The 20,390-nt window shown below is 42.6% G+C and overlaps 2 protein-coding genes across 2 annotated transcripts; both read right to left on the bottom strand.

The window, feature by feature from the left end:
* Positions 1 to 6,119: 6,119 nt before the first annotated feature.
* Positions 6,120 to 10,091, bottom strand: LOC123424425. The gene is made up of 4 exons (XM_045108040.1): positions 9,974 to 10,091; positions 8,067 to 8,125; positions 7,127 to 7,200; positions 6,120 to 6,834 (listed from the first exon to the last, which is right to left on the bottom strand). Exons 3-4 carry the CDS (start codon positions 7,160 to 7,162, stop codon positions 6,337 to 6,339), a joined length of 534 nt encoding a protein of 177 aa, XP_044963975.1. The 5' UTR covers positions 7,163 to 7,200; positions 8,067 to 8,125; positions 9,974 to 10,091; the 3' UTR covers positions 6,120 to 6,336.
* Positions 10,092 to 16,576: 6,485 nt separating this feature from the next.
* LOC123424928 (xylanase inhibitor protein 1-like) lies at positions 16,577 to 17,479 on the bottom strand. Its single transcript, XM_045108613.1, has one exon. The coding sequence runs from the start codon at positions 17,477 to 17,479 to the stop codon at positions 16,577 to 16,579; it is 903 nt and encodes a 300-aa protein (XP_044964548.1).
* Positions 17,480 to 20,390: the final 2,911 nt, after the last annotated feature.

The raw sequence follows: 20,390 nt of genomic DNA on the forward strand, positions 1-20,390 counted from the left end.
CAAAGGCGATAGTTTGTTGTGGACTCTGAAAAATTCCTTCATATATAGCCTTCCGCCGAGCATACCAAGTCGACCAAAGCGTGAGCACCATACGAGTGAAACTCGCATGTGATAACGACTCCTGCATGTCAAAGACCTAGTTCCTAGCACTTGGCTCCATATTATCTGCCTTTTTTGCCAACAAAGATTCATCAGATAAGGCCCAGATGCATCTTGACATGATGCATGACAAGAAGGCGTGGCGCCAAGAGTCCTCACCACGCACCAAATGAGAAAGAAATTTACGGACGGGCCCGAGTAAAGAGCCCAACAGTGAAAACATGCGGACCCAGACGACGACGACCTAGGAAATCCAAAGGAGATGGGATATAGCATTGGGGCAATAATTATTTTTTGACTTCTTTGAAGAAAATATTAATTCCTTGACTTTGAATTTCGTCAATGTTGAAATACCCATTTTAGAGAGGCGACCCTGTACTCGTTTCTTGTCCGATACCTTTTACTTTACCATGACACAATTTAACCGGCAATAACTTTATATGGTATTACTAATGCGTTTTTTGTTAATATGTTTGCTCATCACTTTAGGTCACTTCCTCGTTTGGTTTCTTCACACAATGAAAGGCATGCGATGTGCATTTACTCTTCTTTTAACCCTTTCTCTCAACAATTTTCGTTTCTCTCCTTCCTTTCCCGGGCCGCATTTTAGACTTGGTTTGTTCACACAATGAAATGCATGCAATACACATTTACTTTTTTCTATTTTTTCTTAACAATTTTGTTTTCTCTCCTCCCTTTCCCCCACCACATTATAGACTACCATCCAACAACACATAGTGGAGCTCGGGCTGGTGGCCTCCATTCATGCGGTTCACGGACGAGTTTGATGACTCTAGGCATTGTGTGTGGGCGATCAATCTCGAATCATTGCACCCCTCACATTCCCACTCGAGGAGTAACACGTGAGTCAAGCTGATGCAACCACCTCCAAGCGTGAACCACACTGTTGACTTGCAATCTCGGAGCATCGAAATCATACCACATGATGAGCTTTGTGTTTCAAAGAGGCATAGAGAAGGAGAGCGGTGGTGAGATGCGAGAGAGGGATAGGTGGATCGGGAGAAACGTGGCGAAAGGGAAGTTCGCCACGTAGGAAACCTTCCCCAAGTCCATCACGTAAAACCCTAGGAGCTAGGGCGGTGGCACCGATTACCTCCTTCGGGTGAAATAATGGGTCCCCTCTCCCTCCTTTCGTTACTTCGGCGACATGAGTGGGCTGGGTAGGGTGAGATTTTTAGTTTGGAGTTTCATCCGGAGTTGAGGTGGTGAGGCGATGGTGCTACTATTGGTATGTATTAAATCCTCCCTGCTTTATACTTGTTCCGATGATGCTTCTTGTGATCGTTGTAAGGCATATGAGTGGTCCCTAGATCCGATTCTACAGGTGGTGGTTTTTCTTTTGTAGGTTTTCCTTGTTGGCCCTATCCCCGGAGCGGCTTGCGTGACTTTGCATCTTAGCCCTTAGACTTCAGTTTTGATCGAAGAATGTTCGCTAGCTTTGTCCCTGTCGGAGAACGTGTGAGAGTTGTGTCCCCCAACTTGGTATGGCCTGACCTGGGGCGTTATACGTTCCCTCTACATGGCAGTGATGTGCTACGCAAATTGCGATCGTCGGCATCTTATGGTCTAGATCGAAGTCTTCTTGGATGTTGTTTCAGTAAGCTTTTGGGTTTCAGTAAGTTTGCTTCGTTGAGACAGGACCTAGAGACAACATTGAACTTTGCTCGGGACACGCCATCAATGGAAGCATGAGAAAAAAATACTTTGATACCCCAAAGAATTTGAAGGAAGTAGGCTTCGACACCCCCAAGAATTTGGAAGCACTTTTGGATTTTTGTTATAAGTGTTCTTTTGTATTGGTTGTGCTACTTAATATATGGGACAAAATTTATGTTTTAACCCTAATTTATGTTTTGTACAGACGGGGTGTATATATACTTGCTCCGTTCATAAATATAAAAAAATGTTTTGAATATTTTAGTATAGACTATATGCTGATTGAAATGAAATGCATTGACAAACATACTAAAGTGTGTCTCTATACACATATGGTTCGGATTTTTTTTCTGAAACATACTAATATCTATGATGACTTTGGTTTCATTGCCTTGCATCAATACTAATAAAAATATGGCTATGGCCATGTGCCTCACAAAGATACATCCACTTTGTAAAGAAGTTAGAACATGCATCTTATATTTACGAAAGGAGAATGTACCTTTTTAGCAGTGGCTTTGTGACAAGCTATTTACTACTCCCTCCGTCTCATAATATAGTATGTTTGTCAATGCACTTTATACTAACGTATGTAGTATAAAAAATATTCTTATGTTATGAGACGGAGGGAGTGCAAATATTGCTCTCATGATTTAGCATTAGTGCATTAGCTACCTAGCTAGACTGCAGATCGAACAAACATACTGCGCCTGCCCTGGGACTGCCCACTGGAAATAAAAAAGAAGCAGTGCCGAAACCATATTCCTGGACGTCGCATGTTAGGCAGATCGACACAAAGATACCATTCACAGCATAGTCAACGACTCATTGCTCGATCCGCTGTCTCATGTAAGGCGCATGCGGCACATGTACTTGCATGCTAGTGACAGCAATTTCGTTAGCCGTTGATCATTGGCCACATGCACCAGTGATAGAGATCGATCAACGATGCCATGGTATATATGGTCTCACACGTACATCGTCAACAACCGGCAAAATGAATGCGGTGCGGTACTGCGGCCCATAGATCATTGGTAGAAGACAGCAAACCAAAGCGGACCGGATTTTCTCATGGGACCGGCCGGCCAACTCGACCGGATTCTCTTTTCATAGCTTTTGATCGCTTGCACCCGATTGACACGGTGGGGAAACTTTATGCAAATCCTTTGAGGTTTGGGTTGACGGAGATGGGTGTATGGATGGATCGTCCTTTTCCTCCAACCCGGTCTTTTCTTGTTCCTCTACGTTCATACCACACGTAGAATGCACCGGCAAGTGAGTGACCCGTTAGCGGAAAATGCGCAATGATTATTGACCTAAACACGAAGCAAAGCCCGAACGTAGCAACAAAAGGTCATATATTTTGTTTTTCTGTTTTGTGGAAAAGTACGTAGAAGTAGAGTGATTGACACATCATCACGCACTGAACAAAGAAAAAGGAGCGAAGAAAAGGATCGATGGGCCTAATTAAAGAGCCCAATGATGAGAAAAATGGGCCAGAATGATGATCCAGTATGTCGATCCTTTAGCGCTTGCTTTTACTAAGGACTTTGTTGATCTAATTTTATTTCTTTATTTTCCTATCAAAAAATGCTTTTCTATCAATTAATACAGCCCCTTTCAGTTTCAACTCTCAGCTGAAACATACATGCCCGATGGATGTGCCTAATTAAAGAGCTCAAGGTTGGGGAAAATGGGCCGGAATGACATCCAGGATGTCCATTTTTTAGCGGTTGCTGTTCCTATGGACTTTGTTGATCTAATTTATTCATTTATTATCCTATCAAAAAGATAGGCTTTTTTTTATCATGATACTTATTTTTAATGAAACAATTAATACAACCCTTTTCCATTTCAATGTCACATCTGCAACGCTCTTCATTACAACATACATGCCTAACATGTTATGATTGTAGAAACTTGATACTTATTGTGGCGTCATGTTTATCTGTGCAAAGAACCAGAGGTATGGGTAATGCTCTCCACAGTAATGTATAAGTACTAGTTTAACTACTGAAGAAGTTAAAAATTAGATCTGAACGACTAACGGAGCGTCAGATATTTAACCACAGTAATGTATAAGATCTAGTTTAACTACTGAAGAAGTTAAGAAGCCAGCAGAAAAGTCATTATCTCATCCAGATGCCCCTGTACCACTAGCACCAAAATCATCCATCGTTTCCGCGGAAAAAAATAAACAGAAGGTTGGTGAGCCATTTACAGCTATGGATGCTCCTGGAGTAACACCATCAAAATACATCAATGTTTATAAGCGAAGAATACGCAAGAGGGGCAAGCTAATTGACCAGGGCGGGCCATCAACAGCTATGAATTCTCCTGCAATACTGGAAAACAGCATCGATATTGACCTTAATGTTGAACCTGAAGAGAATATGCAACAAGATCATCATGTTGATGTCCCACAAACACAGGATCCTGCGGAAGATTCAAATGCAGGTATGGTAACGCTACAAAGTTATAATACGTCGGAGAGCAGTACAAATGCATGCATTCACATGGTTTTAAATGCTGTAATAATAGATTTCATTTAAGTAATAAAACTATGCCAATGATGCTGAGTCATTAGGTGATAGTCTTACTCGTAGCATTATTTCAGTTTTAGTTTTAAACTTATGCATTTGAACATTGATATCATCAAATTACTTTATCTAATGATGTCATTTATTGCTTTTTGCAGAGGAGCTTATTGGTTCTGCTGATCAGAAAATTTCTGATGTTGTTGCTGATGTTCAAGCAACTTTTGGAGGAGCAGAACCTGATAATTTAGGTCAGGGAGATGAGACCCCTGATATTGGTTCCCTGGTTTCGGAGACGCAGTCACAGTCCGTTGATTTTAGGGAGCCTGTGACTCAGCCTGAGGATGCTCCTGCTCAGCTAGCTGCTGAGTCATTAAGGCAGAAGAAGAAGATATATGAATCTCATGCTCCAAGGTCCAAGGCATTCCTAGAAGAGAATTTGGCTGATTCTTCTGATCCTATTGAACCTGATGTCTCTGGTACCCCAATTACTCATGGGAAGGATAGGGTTGGTGTAAGGAAAGGAAAACTGTCGAAAACTATTGCTGAGCAAGTTTCGCGTGTTAATCCTTCTCCAGGTACAGGTGTCGATGGTAAACGCCACAGTCCTCGAGTTAAAGTTTCTCTGAAAGCTAGTGTCTCTCCTGCGAAAGCTCCTGCTTTATCAAAGGTGACTAAGTCGAAGCATGCAGCAGCTAAGAAGACTAAGCCTGTTGGTTCGGCTAAGGATACAAAAGGTAAGGTAAAGAGGGGGCCTGCTAAGGCTAAGAAGCCTGATGCTGCTGGTAAGGGCAACAAAACTGTAGTTACAGCGAAGAAGGCTTTTCCTACTGCCAAGAAGTCTGTTCGCTTTGAAAAGGATGACGACTTTGTTCCTGATGAGGAAGAGGATGTTGTTTCTCATGATGAAGGTGGTGAGGATTCTGATTTTGACACTGATGATGTGTCTAAGGTGATTTTCTTTTAATGCACACTCTTTGTAATTTGTACTTCACGCTCATAATGAATTGAAGCTGCTCTATGAGTGTGTTCCGTACTGCTTCTAAATATTTTCTCTGTACTTCACCTAATGAATATATGTAAGAGTATATCTGAGTTCTTTTTTATTTATAATCCGTTGCTTTACTTCCTTTTTTATTAGTACAATTGTACTTTCTCTTCTAGTTGGTGAACACTATTTTCATGCTTTTATGGAAGTTGTACTTCCGTTTCATATTAGTCTTGTACTTGCAAATTTATCTTTACTGTACTTCTTTATGTTTCTTTTGCATTGTACCTCTGCAAGCATATAGTTATATTACGTTTGCTGTAATTTCACTTCATGTGTTGTTTTATCTGACCTTCCGTGTTAGCATTTCTTGTACTTCCTCTTTTAAGTATAATTTCACTTTTCTGTTTTCATATCTAATTTCCTATCTTGGTTTTATAAATTTTGTCAGTATAAGTTTGTCGAGAGGCCTGCTCCGGAGTCTGCTCCGAAGCCTGCTCCAAATGAGAAGAGGAAGAGAGGTGGCAGCGTCTTCCAGCGGCGATGGTAAACCCAAGCCTAAACGAGGCTTCAACACGACTGTTAGGTGTTCCCTGAAGGAGATAGCTGCCTGTATAGATTTGTTGAAGGAACGCCACCTCCAAGTTCTTGACAAAGCTGATCTTGGCCATCTGAAAAATTTCAAGATCAAGTCCAACATCAGCCGCACTCTTGGTTGCTTTCTGATGTACAACATTGATCCGATCACCATGATCCTTGACCTGGTGGTAATAAAAAATTAGAGATCACTGCTAAAGTCATACACAAGTTATTTGCCCTCCCTTGTGGTAATGATTCTCCTCCGAGGCCTTTGAAAGAGTATGTTATCCCCTTGAGGGACTTAAAGGATGAGCTTGGTATTGACAGGGACAAAGATCTTGAATCAGACGATCTTCATGACATTCTTGAGAAACTTGTTCTGGATGAAAAGAAGGATGATCTAGCATTGAAGGTCTTCGGCTTGATCTTGTACAACAGGTTCATCTGCCCAGGGTATCATCCTCGCATTAAAAAGGAGGCCACTATGGTTGTAGATTTCGATCTTGTTAAGTTGAAGGACATGCAGTTGTGCCAGCTTGTTGTTGATGAGCTGAGAGTTGCTATCGAATTATGGCAGGCTTCTGACAAGCCTGGTGCAAAGTCCTCATGTTGTTGCAAATTGTACTTGAGGGGGGCCTTAGGACCTTGGGGCAGCATCAAGAGATGATGGATCTCATCTGGTCTGATGTATACAATTACATCATTTTGTAGCTGCACCTTGATCCTATCCTCTTCCAGATCAACTAGCTTCATACACAGATAGGTTTCCTTGCGCTGGCTGATTGGTCCCAACTTTAGGTTTAGGAAAGCTGAGTACCCAAGTTGCTCAACTTCACGTCGGTCTGCTTCATCAAGACAAGCCGCTGCTTCCATAACATCTTGGGCCTTAAAGCCAAAGTCAATACACAAGCGCTCATCTCTTTCTCCTTGTGCGCCCAACTTCTGACTCTTCATCTGGGGAGGACAGTTAAATGCATAATCATGAGCCAGGAGAAGAATTTTAGTTTCTACAAATGCAAATATTGGGAGGTAACAATTTGCTTTCAAATTTTCATCATTTTTAGTTCATTAAAACTGGGAGAACCAAGTTTTCCCTACACTAAACCACCACAACGACAAAAGAGATGCTAAACTCAACATTGAGTTAGCCAATTTGATTGAACCATCTAATTAACATTTTTGTAGATCATTGAATCATCTAATTAACATTTTTAAAGATGTGTCGTTTAATGAGCACGAGTCTTACCTCACCACATGATTCAATACGAGAAGTAGAAGACATCTTTTAAATATTAGGAAGTGTGCAATGAACCTGCTGTCCTACAATAGAGAAAACGATAAGTTGTGTCAACTTGCAAGTCAACTATCATCAGTAGAATATGCTGAAACCAGCAGCCAATTAATTTTTAAATGTATAAAAAAATAACAATCAAGAGCAAATCGAACGATCTGCTTCAAAGCGTATCCTAGACTTGTCAAATTATGCACTCCCAGTGAATTTTTTGTGTCTAAGATACTGTCACTAGTACACACCAACGTGACTTCAAAAAAGAAACAACCTAACTATAAATAGAACAAGATAAAAAAAACAAGATACAAATTAGAACAAATCCATATTCAGAGATAGAAATTAGGATAGATAGAAACTAACATTTACACATACTATTAGTTACGCTGGTGCAGAAGCATCTGAATATGACCACAGAATATGACCATGACTCCTAATCTGAATACACTAGCTAGGACCATGAACTTGACGACCTTAACATTTAGATTTCCCGTGAGATGCCGATTCATCACAAAAATAACGAGTTCATGGTTCAGAATGAAATGAATCACCAAGTGCACACGTTTATAAATTAAACAAGTGCATGGAAACATGGATAATGCCTGGCATACATCACTAGCCAACTGAGTGCTTCATAATGTGAATGTGGACAATCTAATTGCAGATAAGTATACACAATTACTATGAGATATAGCAACCTAAAGAATTTATGCGATAACACTAGAGCTACACAAAGACATAGTAGAGACAATATAAACTAGATCTGAACGACTAACGGAGCGTCAGATATTTAAACATATGTGTTCATAGCAAAATCCAAAGCACAGCCAGATGCACAGTACACAAGGAACGAGGGGAAAAGGGAGGAAGAAAGAGGAGACAGGGAGGAAATGCGTACCTTCCAGCTTTCCTTGGACAGCAACAGATGACCGTGCCCTTGCTCTCCTCGGACGAGACCTGCAGCGCCATATATCAGTAATGCTACAGCAATTTCAGCACCATATATCAGTAATACTATTGGACTATTTCAGCACCAGATGCATAAACACTTGAAACTATATTGGACAATATCAGAACCCTATATCAGTAATACTAACGCAAGAACAGGACAAAAACTACCAAACAAACTATACAAATTTGATTATATTTCAGCACCATATTTCATACACGTAATTTTGAAGAAGCAACCAAGTGAACAAGCACAACAAAATTTACCACATCATCTTGAACATACTAGTTAAGTGTACAAAGTGAACAAACAACTGAAATATTGGACAATCATACCACAAGAAAGTGAACAAGCACAATTTTTTTACCACAACAAATAGAACAAACAAACAAAGAAGTTGGCTCTGTAAGAATTCAGGAACTTGTGCATATATCTCTTGCATAGTGTACTTTCTTGTCTTAGTTTTATCACAAAATGTTACTACTCTATAATCTTATCTTTCAGAAGTGTTGGCCACTTTTTACAGAAGCATTCGGTGGTTAATCAATTGAACAAACCACTCACATCGACTGCAGTACCTCTTGCAGTTTATTACTGACGAAAATTGACAATACTGAACGAGTTTAATAACAGAGCAAAAGGATGCCACAGGATTAGTTAGAGGTAAACTAACACTTACACATACTATTAGTTACGCTGGTGCAGAAGCATCTGAATATGACCATCTTATATTTACTAATTGAACCTCCACGTTAATCCTAGAGATTAGTAAATATTGTCCATCAGATTAGCCTTTGATGTATCTCTAGCCATTAGATTAAGTGGCGAACTGTGTCCCTTATTCCACGAGCCTCCACCTAACGTCCTGAGATCTGACTCCTCTCTTTCCTCTCCGTTCAAAAAAAATAAGGACGACATCATTCATCGTAGTCACACGTTACTTGGGTAAAAGCTGAGATAACCATCCATCTGATAGGTTCGAGTTGTAACCGATCAAGATAAGAAGAAAGAGTCCAAAATAATCAATATGGCCGATCTATCTTTCCTTCCACGAAAAATACTGTCAGCAAGCAGCGTAAAATACTCGCTATCCCTCCTTTCCATTTGTCCTAGATACTTTCTTTCAGTTTCATTCATAATAATTCCTCAATTATACTCTATTAGGGTATAAGTATATGCCTTTTATGTGGTCGTTGTCAGAACCACGCGTTGAAGGCGTTTGGTCGAACCGCGGTGTCAATGTATCCTCATAAGTACCGAACACCCACGAAAGTGATGTCGAACAAGTGTTTGTGTTTTTGCATGGTGATGTAACTTCTTCGAGTAATCATCTGGCGAGGAACATAAACCATATGTGAGACCTGCAGCCATTCAAAATGTGTAAATAAATACTCCAACCACTTGTCTCCGGTGGCAGTTTGTATGTTCTGGCGGTCTATGTAGTTGCAGAGAGAATTCTAAAAGAATAAACATACACATGTAACTATATAAGTGAATTCTATCTAAAGAAGACAAGCTTGCACTGAATTAGCCAAACCATTGTACATAACTTCTAAGAAAATGAGTTGAGCATAGGAGGAGCCATGCTCAAATTAAATAGGAGCTAGTGAAGCTCGAACCATGCCTGTTTAACCCACCAACTTGTGGTGCTACCCCTTTTGACTCCAGAATCCATATTAAAAGAAGTAAAACACCATAGTCTTCTCAATCCAAGAAAGGAAACAAATTTAACCTCCAAGCCACTCGGTGTCATGGCTAGTTCCTCCATCTCCTGGCCTCGCGCACGCGACAACTAGATTAAAGAAGTGTACTGGATAGTAAATTGCCGGAGCTGGAAGACACACCCGTGATCTTACCGGCAGCGTTTGAGGAAGGACGCCCGTAGAGAGCGGCGACTCCATGGATCAGATGCGAGTGAACGCCAAGATTTGCATATGCTTTTCTTCTTTGCCGTTGTGTTTTTCCTGAGAGGGCAGGCAGCCGATGGACACTCTTATACATGAGCATCAGGAAAATGTAGAATGCAAGGTGGTGCTGGACCCTTCTTTCATGTGCGCCAAGTGTTGATGGTGACGTGATAGCTTTGTGCGAGGAAGATGCGTGTCCCGGTAGCATGCACGTGGCACTAGGATCTTGCCAAGTGTACTTTGGTGGGATGAGTCATGCATCTATTATTTCTTAGCTATTTTGTTTTCCTAACGCTGTATATTTTGTGTCCGTGGATGCAAACGAGCCGAGTTCGAGCAATCCAACCTAGTCTGACTCACTTCAACTCATACTAGAATATGACCAAGCTAAATCTAAGAGAAGATCAAGATTGAGCTGTAGAAATGGCTCTTGTATCGATACCTGTGTTAGTTTCGAGCTAAATGAGATGATATAATATTCTATAATATAAATCCTTTAATAAATAAATAGGCCACAATAACGGAAGCAGCGGCGGCGTCCATATGGAAGCAGCGGCAGCAGACCTTCATGGAAGCTGCGGCAGCAGACCTGTCCCCATGGCTACCCGTCCATGCGCTGGCGACGACGATCTTCATGAAAGTGGCGGCGCCGTCGCGACCTCTCCCAGCGCTGTTGTTGACGACGTGCTTAGCGTCTCTAGCGGAAGCAGCAGCAACATGCACAACGATGGGTTTCCCACCACCACGTTTGCCACCCAAGACGACAACGCCGGCGCCGACGCCGTCAGAAAGCCAGCCATTGGCGACGTTGGGAAGCTCATGGTCATTGTAACGTACGGAGATGTTCAGAGATGTGGTCATTGTGACATTCAGAGATGTCAAAATTCAGAGATCTTCAAACAAAAACATTCAGAGTTCCATGATCACATCATTTATGTGTTGTAGGGTGTAAACATTCAGATATTTTACCACATTAAGACGGATTGTTTACATTGGCAAAAAAAGAAAAGGAAATTCCAACGACAACTTTCTTATATTTGTTGATCCATGTAAAAATTTGGGTACATTGAGAGAGTTAGTTGTCAGTACATGTTGTTGTAGTTTCAGACCTTGTGTTGGTGATGGACTGTCAATTTAAGCGCGATTAAGACTTGGGCAAAATAAATGGTACTCCAATGCGAACATTCTTATAATTAAACTGGGAAAAATAATGCCAGTCATGACAATGCGGCACTACATATATTATTTCAGTTTTGAAAGAAACTCAATATATTGGTCACTGTCGACAAGAGCAAATAAAAGATACTGTTGATGCTATGCTACTTTGATGCGTAAGGAAGGGTTCACATTCACTTCATCAAAAACCTAATCTTCTTGGAGTGTGAGACAACACTGAAGCTTGATCAGCTTGAAGCAAAAGTTGTGTATATCCTCCAGGGATGAAAGGAATAAACATGTTTGAAGGATCCCCGTTAAACATATTATTTGCGACGATTGGTATTGCAGCATTAGAACTTATGCCTGCCTCTGAATATCCCTGCTGCATAATAAGACATCAACTCTTTAGAACTGTTGCGGTACAATTAAATTGCCCGAAGTATGTTCAAGAAGAAGAAGCAATTTATCTTACAGTATTTTGTTGAGGAACTTCTGCAGCAAAATCATATGTAGTTACTTCGTTTACAAATCCCTGTGCCTAAGTAAGTAGGAAACTGCTTACAACAAAGTTACTTTTGGAAGACATAAAAGAACATTGCTTAATTTATCTTACACTCGATTTTTCATGACCTTCTTCAACCGGATCTTTTCTTGTAACTTTCTTTCTACCTCCTCCTATTCATACATACAAATATGCAATACATTACTACCTATTCAATAATCAGAGGTGAAAAGTAAGAAAAATGTGGTTGTAATACCTTTTTTTGGGTGGGTTTTAAATTCTTTGGTTTCGCCTTTTCAAGTGGATCTTTTATCCTTTTTCCCTTTGGACCTTTTATCACTTCAGGGACTCTAAATGATATGTTCCCTGTGAATATATCTTGAGTATTTTGAGGAATATTATTGCAAGCGTGCTCATTAGTATTTTGAGGAATATTGTCATGTTTAGCATGCCTTTTTTCGCTTAACAAATCATCTGCCTCGAGATCTAATTTATCTATAGCTTCCTCCAATTTTGCAAGTAGTTCTTCTAAAACTGAACACTTCATTGCAGTAGGTGTTGCTTTCCGAGCTATGCGTGCCGCACGGGTCTGCAAAGTTTCCTTCTCACTTTCGACGGTCTTCGTCGACAATCCTCTCTTTGCATATTTTGTCCATCGGTGTAGTATATATGGAGATGGCAAAGTGAAAACCCCGTTGATATTCAACACTCGCAGAGCATGCCTGCACAAAATACCTATCCCATAATTCATACGTTGGTACATATTTGATGACAACTTTATTGTAAACTAGTAAAATAACAAAATGTTATTTCTTACCTATGGATTCAAACCTTCTGCAAGAACATGAAATGGTGACATTCTCAGAACTGAATACAACTACTGCCTCATCCTCATCTTTCCTAGGTGACACCATGTAAGTTCTAACTGTCCCCATAGTGGAAACTAACTGGCACTTGGCAGAAAATTGTTGCTTAAACTGCTCTTCAAAATGAACATAAAGGCTTCTTGTATATGATTCAGCAGCAGTCTTCAACATAGGTAAGTTTCTGATGCAAGTAACTGGTTTAGACTGACGTGATTTAAAGTCCTCGTCCAGTTCATTTTCCCGAAGACTAGCGGCACACTTATCATATTCTACTAGGAGTTCTGAAAGGCAGTCTCTCTTCCGAAATCTTTTCTTAAACACGTTATTCATACCTTCGCTCCTTTGAGTTGAAGTCATGTTGGCGTAAAAGGAATCACGACGGTAAACAGTACCCCACTCTCACGCAGATCATAGAGTTGTTGTAACCATGTGTTATCCTGAAGGTTGTAAGCACTCAACAATTCTTGCCACTTTATTTAAAAGTATGCTACTGACCTTTCCTCATAGGCACATCTCTTAAAATCAACAAGGAATTGAGGATGGTCTGAAATTACATGGCTAAGATGCTTAGCAGCATTTTGATAAATGTGCCACAAACAGAGGCGGTGCTTTGTATTTGGGAGAACAATGTTGATTGCTTTCGCCATGGCAGCACACTGATCGGTGAAAATGATTGCAGGTGCCTTGCCAGACATGGCGGTTAAGAATGTGTTGAAGAGCCAGATGAATGAATCTTTGGTTTCATCACATAACAGGGTAGCTCCAAAAAGAATGGTCTGCTTATGATGATTTGTTCCAAGTAGTGGTGCAAAAGGCATTTCAAACTTGTTTGTCTGAAATGTTGTGTCAAAGGACAAAACATCACCAAAGCAAGCGTAGTCCATGATACCTTGACCATCTGCCCAAAAGAAATTAGCTATCCCGCAATCCTCTTCGTATAATTCTATAGCATAAAAAAACGAAGGATCATTTAACTGCTTGTTCTTCAAGAATTCCAGCAATGTTTGCGCATCATTAACTTCCAGATACTTCCTGCGCTCACGACTAATATGGTTATTGGAATCCATCCGCAAGAAAGGTACATTATGTGGCCCTTTATACCACTGCTTGAAAAAAGTGTACACTTCAGTTGGCTTTATTCCGGCTTCACGCATCTCGCCAATCACAAGTTTATCGGACGCTGCAATACGACGTTGCAACCTCAACATGTGCCTCTTATCTGGACTTGCAAAATCATGGTTGTGCTCAAGAAGAACCTTTTGCACATTCCAAACGCCATCAGGAGAAATACTCAGCTGAACACGGGCATTGCAATCACACCTTGTGGTTGCATTTTCTTTCTTGGTGTGATGTGATGAATGAGTTTCTCACTCACCTTGTTTGCTGCAAACCAAATGTTTCTGATAAACGATTCCATCTCGTCTCAACTTCGTGTGGCTCCTTTGAATGCTGAACCCAACTTTACAAGCATAATTATTGTAAAAAAATCGTATGCCTCCTCCTCAGACTTAAATGCCATTCCAACTCTAGGAACAGGTATGGATTCAACATTGACGCCGCCACTTTCATGAAGATCGTCGTCGCCAGCGCATGGACGGGTAGCCATGGGGACTGGTCTGCTGCCGCTGCTTCCATGAAGGTCTGCTACCGCTGCTTCCATGTGGACGTCGCCACTTCCATGAAGATCGTCGTCGCGAGCGCATGGACAGGTAGCCATGGGGACAGGTCTGCTGCCGCTGCTTCCATGTGGACGCCGCCGCTGCTTCCGTGAGGGACGACGAGCACGTCGTCATCACCGGCGGAACGAGAGGTCTCCATGGGAGACATGGTAGCAGTGCCTAGGTTTGGCGCCGGGGACATGTTGTGACGACGGCGCCTCCACGTCGGGTGCAGCGGAGACTGCACGAGAAGATTGCTACCTTCTGGTTACGTTTGTTGGACGAAAGGTATTGATTAGATTGATATTGTGTCGTATCCATACTACAAATACATATCAGCTGATTAGGGGATTTTAAGCAGCTTTTAGATGTGTGCAAACAATGACGTGTCAAAATCTAAAGAGGGGCCTCAGGCCAGGCACTATGAGGCCCTGTCCCATAGAATTTTCTTCCCGATCGACCACAAGTCAAGCGTAGGAAACGCAGAGCAGCGCATCTCTGAATTTATTACCACTTTCTCTGAATTTATTATTACCTGTTGCATAGAGTTCATGCTTATGTCGTAGTTAGAAGCAAGAGCAGCATCATGATGCACACCTATGAGATCTTGTGTTTTCAAATGTCCTGTGCTTGTCTGAGGTGAGTAAAAAGCTTAGTTGGTGCTGTTTTTTCATTCAGGCAAGTGCATTGAACTATTCCAGAAAAAAATATGCAGTTCCTCTTTTTTTTTAATCCAAAACAAAAATTAACCTGGTTGCCAAATAGATAGTGTCCAAATTCCTCAATAATAGCTGTAGTGTCAAGAGGAAGTACAAATTGGTCAGACATTTTTTTTTTCAATTTTATTTATTTATTTTCGTAAGTAACATCTGCCATGTTTTCCCAGAAGGGAACAATTTCTAGGTGCAAAAACCTGTTACTTGGACAGTTACATGATTTACAAGCAGGTTTTCTTTTATCCCTAAAAGTTGACCAATTGTGGGGAAGGAAGAAAAAGCTAGGAACAGATGTGTGGAGAGCAATTACCCTGGTGAGCTCCTCCAGAACCCCTGAATCTCCAGCCATTTTTATGATTGTTGCCCTCCTGTGTTAGGACATAGATCCAGATCTCTGGGGTTGTGTGGTCGTTGTCTGGAGGAAGAAGAGAATCGGCTGAGACAGTCGTGGGGCACGTGAGCATGAGATATTTTCCTTGGGGCACGTGAGCTGGGTTTTCCTCCTTTTGTGGGCTGAGACTGTCGGCTGACAGCTGGGGTTTTCCTCCTTGTGGCAATGAGGCCCAACACACTAAAAGGCCTAATAGACAGGCAACGGTGGCCTGGGACAACTAAAACCAATTGTGGGCTGGGATCAAATATACAGTGACATCATATGACGTCAGGTAACTGAGACCATATTAATTCTCAGCTAGCTGAGCTCCAGGCGGTCCCATATATATTGGTATCTTAGATTATTTTATTTATTATCATGTAAGATACATAGTAGCATAATATAAATTATAATATGATATTATAATATGATATCAAATCCCTTTTTTCCTTTATTTGATTCTATGCTTCCTAATTAAAATTGTCTAGTTTGTATGCGTTATACTAGCGATGATACTTCATTACTGGCAGCCTTAGTGTGCTTTTTGAATAATTGTTATGTTTTCTAGGATGAAAAATGGCGGGAAACAGAGGAGAAATAAAGGGCTGGAATAGATAGGAAATGAAAGGGAGGGGGCAAAGTTACGGGAGATTAGACGAAGAATATTGGCGCAAAGGAAATGATGAGAAAGAGAAGGGAGGCAAATGTAGGAAAGAAAAAGAAATAAAATAAAAGAGAAAGAAAGAAAAATACTTGTTCACCGAATGTCCATTCTTTCCTGAGTGATTTTTCCGTAATGAGCACCAAGCCATAGCCGAGTGTATTTGACGCACACAGAATTTCAGCAGCGAAGGCATGTGATAAAATAGTTGGAGTGCATGAGTTACACATGTTGATACATCGACCTCCGTAAGTCATAGACATTTTTTACATTTTCATAGTGTCAAAAAACGTCTTATCTTTAGTTACAGAGACAGTAATATCTTAGATAAATCCCCATCCTAAGAACATGGACAAAGCCTGTTGTTACTCATACGAGAACAAATACATTATTTGCAAAAAAAAAAGAACAAATATGTTGAGGTATATCTCTTGCACTAGTGCAACACGTACGTACAAGCAGTGCATCAAATACGAGATGTTGAAACATCCAGAGGTCCTTATATGGATCTCTGATTTATTATTGAAGTACAACATAATACCACACGTTACATCACTGTTAAATTTATTATTGTCCACACACACACTATAATGCATGCATGCATGCATCTTGATTACTCTAGAAGATGCCGGCGTTGTAGAGGTCGCGCCCGTATCCGGTCTGCTTGTCGTAGAACCTGTCCCAGAGCATGACCCCGCCGTAGTTCGCCGCCTGCTTCAGGCTGGGCATGAGGTCGTAGTTCATCGACATGAGGCCGACCTTGTCGTTCCTCCCCGGCAGGTTCGCCGCCGGCAGCCCAATGTACACCTTGCTCCGGGGGTACCTCGCCGTCCACTTGCTCCACTGCGCCATCACCCCGTCTTTGTGCACGCGGTTGTAGGAGCACCGGTCTTCGCCGAAGAACCTGAGGTGGATCCGCTCGAACAGCCCGGTGTCCAGAGCCCTCTGGACGCGCCAGTCCGGGCACACGCACCGCGGCGTCGCCGTCAGCCGCACCCCGGGCGCGCCGCGGTAGTGCCGGTTGTACCCGGACAGGCGCCTGGCGAGCTCGTCGTAGTGGTCCGGCGCGCCCTGGTCGATGAAGAAGTCGATGCCGTCGACCACGGCGTCGCCGAACGGGCGGAACACGCCGGGGCGGCCGCCGCCGAGGTGCGCGTTCCAGAGGTTGTCGGCGACGTCGGCCGCGGACTGTGAGGACGGCAGGGAGTACTGGGTGCCGCCGCCGCCGATGGAGAGGAGGACGACGATGCCCTTGGCCCGGCAGTGCTTGATGTCGGCCCCGATGGCGTAGAGCGGGTGGCCGGAGAGGTCGCCCCAGTACTTGCCGTGGCCGAAGACGCTGTAGAAGGAGATGATGACGGTGCTGTAGATGCCGGTGTCGCAGGCCTCCCTCAGGGAGCCCTCGTCCTTGTTCCGGCCCCAGAAGACCGTCAGGCCGTGGTCGCCGGCGGCTGCCGTGGCGGCGAGGAAGCAGAGGGCGACAAGAGCTGCTAGTACGCATGAACGGCGTCGGAACGCCATCGCTTTTTCTTCTTCTTCTTCTTCTTCTTCTTGTGGTTAGTTACAGTGATTGTTGGTTGATGTGAAGAATGCTGATGATGGGCAAGTCTTATATATATAGAGTGAGAGCCGTGCAGTACGTACGTAATAGGCAAGGAAATGTATTCGGAAGGTGCCTTTTGCAGGTCATTTCTTGTGTGCCTGCACACTTTCGAGCGGCCGCGGCGCCAACTGGATGGGTCAAATCAGATGGACGATCGACCACAAGTCAAGCTTAGGAGACGCAGATGCTCTGGGCGCACATTATCATTTGCTAGCCCTACTTGTATTTGCATGCTACTAGGGCCGGCCGAGAACCTCAGGCGCGCAAGTGTACGTGCTGTCCATAGATGTGCAAAACCGTAAACCAAACAAAACCAAATCAGACCTGGGTTTCCTTTGGGACCAGCCGGCCAACTTTTGTAAGTTAGTACAAAAGTTAAAGACACTGCCCAACAAAAAAAAAAGGTTAAAGACACTTATTTTAAAATAGAGGAAGGACTATATTTTTTTTATCTTTTGCTTGGACCGATTGAAAAAAACAATACTCAACCCCTGTTCGGTTTCAGTAGATCGAGATGGACTTTGAAACAGAATTGCGCCCAACTTTATATGTATAGCCCACGAGTAACGAGTTGTCAGAGATGGATGCCGGTGTGTGTACGGATCGTCCTTTTCTCCAACTAGATGACACCCTACGCTTTGTCGCGGGAAAATAACAAAAATAACAAAGGCTGATGAAAATCAAACATACAAGTTCCCTGTCTAAAACAAAAATAATAACGAGAAGCATGTAACAAAATGATTTAAAAATAGTTCAAGATTTCCAAATTATGGGCATCAACGGTTGGGTGATTCAAGGAGGTGGCGGAGGAGGCCGGGCAAAGAAGGGGGCTGAAGTTTCCCTCCCGTCAAGTCACGCGACAAATATATTAGATATGACAGTCGCGGGTCAAAATATGCAGCTTCCAGCATTTTTTTTGGTAAAGACCTATGTAGGGTGATTTTTTTGTGTTTGTTCCATAAAATGGCGATTATTTTAGAAGGCACACGTTTTGCACGATCTTCATTTTTTCTTTTTAAACGTAATATGGGACCTGGGTTAGACAGTACTACAATGAGTGGATCCAACGGCTAACTAAGCCCAAGAACAATTCTCAGGACCAACTAGTTAGGGACACTTCTTCGGAAGCCTCCCAACGATTGCTCCTCCAATGATTGCTCCTACGAACTGCCATTTGACCGAAAACGCGTTTTTTTTTTCGTTTTCAAGAAGCACGGCCGCAATTCTCAGCCGCCATAACTGGTCAACTCTCTTTTTCTTAATGCAAAAGCAGAGCTCTTGCTGGTTTCTTAAAAAACAATTCTCAGCCGCCATCACGTGTCGCGTTTTGAGCGTTTTTTTGGATTTTTCCTTTTGTGTTCCACATGCATTTTTGGCTTTTTAGATTATTTTTTTGGTTTTTCTGCCGTTTCGGGTTTTCACACGTCTTTCTTAGCTTTTCGAAAAAATAATAAAAATTACGCGAGTCACGTTTCTTAGTTTTTTCATACTTGTTTTTTTTCCTGCGAGACGCTAGGCAGTGCCTCTTGAAAAAGGACAAAAACTTGTTTTCAGTCACTGTTTTTTGATTTTACGAGAGGCACGGCTGTGTCTCTCGGGGACAAAAAGACGCGTTTTTATTCTTTTTATGAGAGGCACGATTTTGTTTACACGAACGGCAAAGCCATGCCTCTTGGAAAAAATGTGTTTTTTTTATTTTTTTACGAGAGGCACGGTTATGCTTCAGTGAAAGGCGCGCCCGTGCCTTTTGGAATCGAAACAAATGCGGGTTTTTTCGTGAATGACATGGTTTTGCTTCCATGATAGGCATGCTTTTGCCTTTGCGAGAGTCACAACTGTTGTCGTGCGTATAAGTCTGACAGTAGATGTATGGGGTACGAAAGGATGGGCAGAGTCTTAGCTACAGCGAGGATGTATGAGTTCAGGCCCCTCTACGGTGGAGGTAAAAGCCCTACGTCTCAGTGCTCTTGGGAGCTTTGTGTCGAGTGGATTATAGGATTACAGCAAGTGCCAACCTTTGCACCAGTGGGGAAGGGCGGCTTATATAGAGTGCGTTGCCCTTCATAATGGCCCGGTGAACAAGGGTGGAATAGTGGCGAATAAATGACTACGTTACAGGTAACGTAAGCCTTAAATGCTAATAATGGTGAATGAAAACGTATGACCGTTGCCCTCCTGGGAGGTTACGATGTATAGAGTGGATTCCAGTCGGTACGTTAAATATGCTCCGAGTGGATCGTCGTCGACTGGATGATGGGGACGTCCTTAGTTCAGTCGGAACTGTCTAAGGGCCTTGTCTTCTATGAAGGGTAGTCCTTGGATAGGACCTATAGGGCAGGCCTATGACCCTACCCTCGGACTATAACCCCATCATTAGTCCCCGAATGGATCGGGTTTGGAACGATGAAGTGATGTCTGGAGTATGGAACCGACTGGTATGGAGGTGACTTTAGCGTTGTTTGCCTCGATCCATTTTATCCTTTCAACCAGTGATCCGAGTGAATATACCAGTGAAACGAACCGTCAGGGACCGAGTGCTTCCGCGGAATCTTTCGACGTGACTGGTCCAACTGACAACGCCGGATTTTCCGGGATCCTCAAATTTCGGTTGTCGCGCGCTCAGCGGGGATGACGACATCGCCATCGAGTAGGTTTTTCCTCCTCGATTACCGCACCATTATCTTCTCCACTAATCTTGCAGTGGCCGGTTGGGGGGATAAGATCTTGGGTCCACCTTTTAGTGGCCCAGTCAGAAGCCTATTTAAGCCTCCCCGGCGGGATTTCCTGTTGCGCTGCTCATCCTCCTCTCATTAATCTCGCTCCTCCCGC

The sequence above is a fragment of the Hordeum vulgare genome, chromosome 2H, assembly GCF_904849725.1.
Source record: "Hordeum vulgare subsp. vulgare chromosome 2H, MorexV3_pseudomolecules_assembly, whole genome shotgun sequence".
NCBI classification, from domain to species: Eukaryota; Viridiplantae; Streptophyta; class Magnoliopsida; order Poales; family Poaceae; genus Hordeum; species Hordeum vulgare.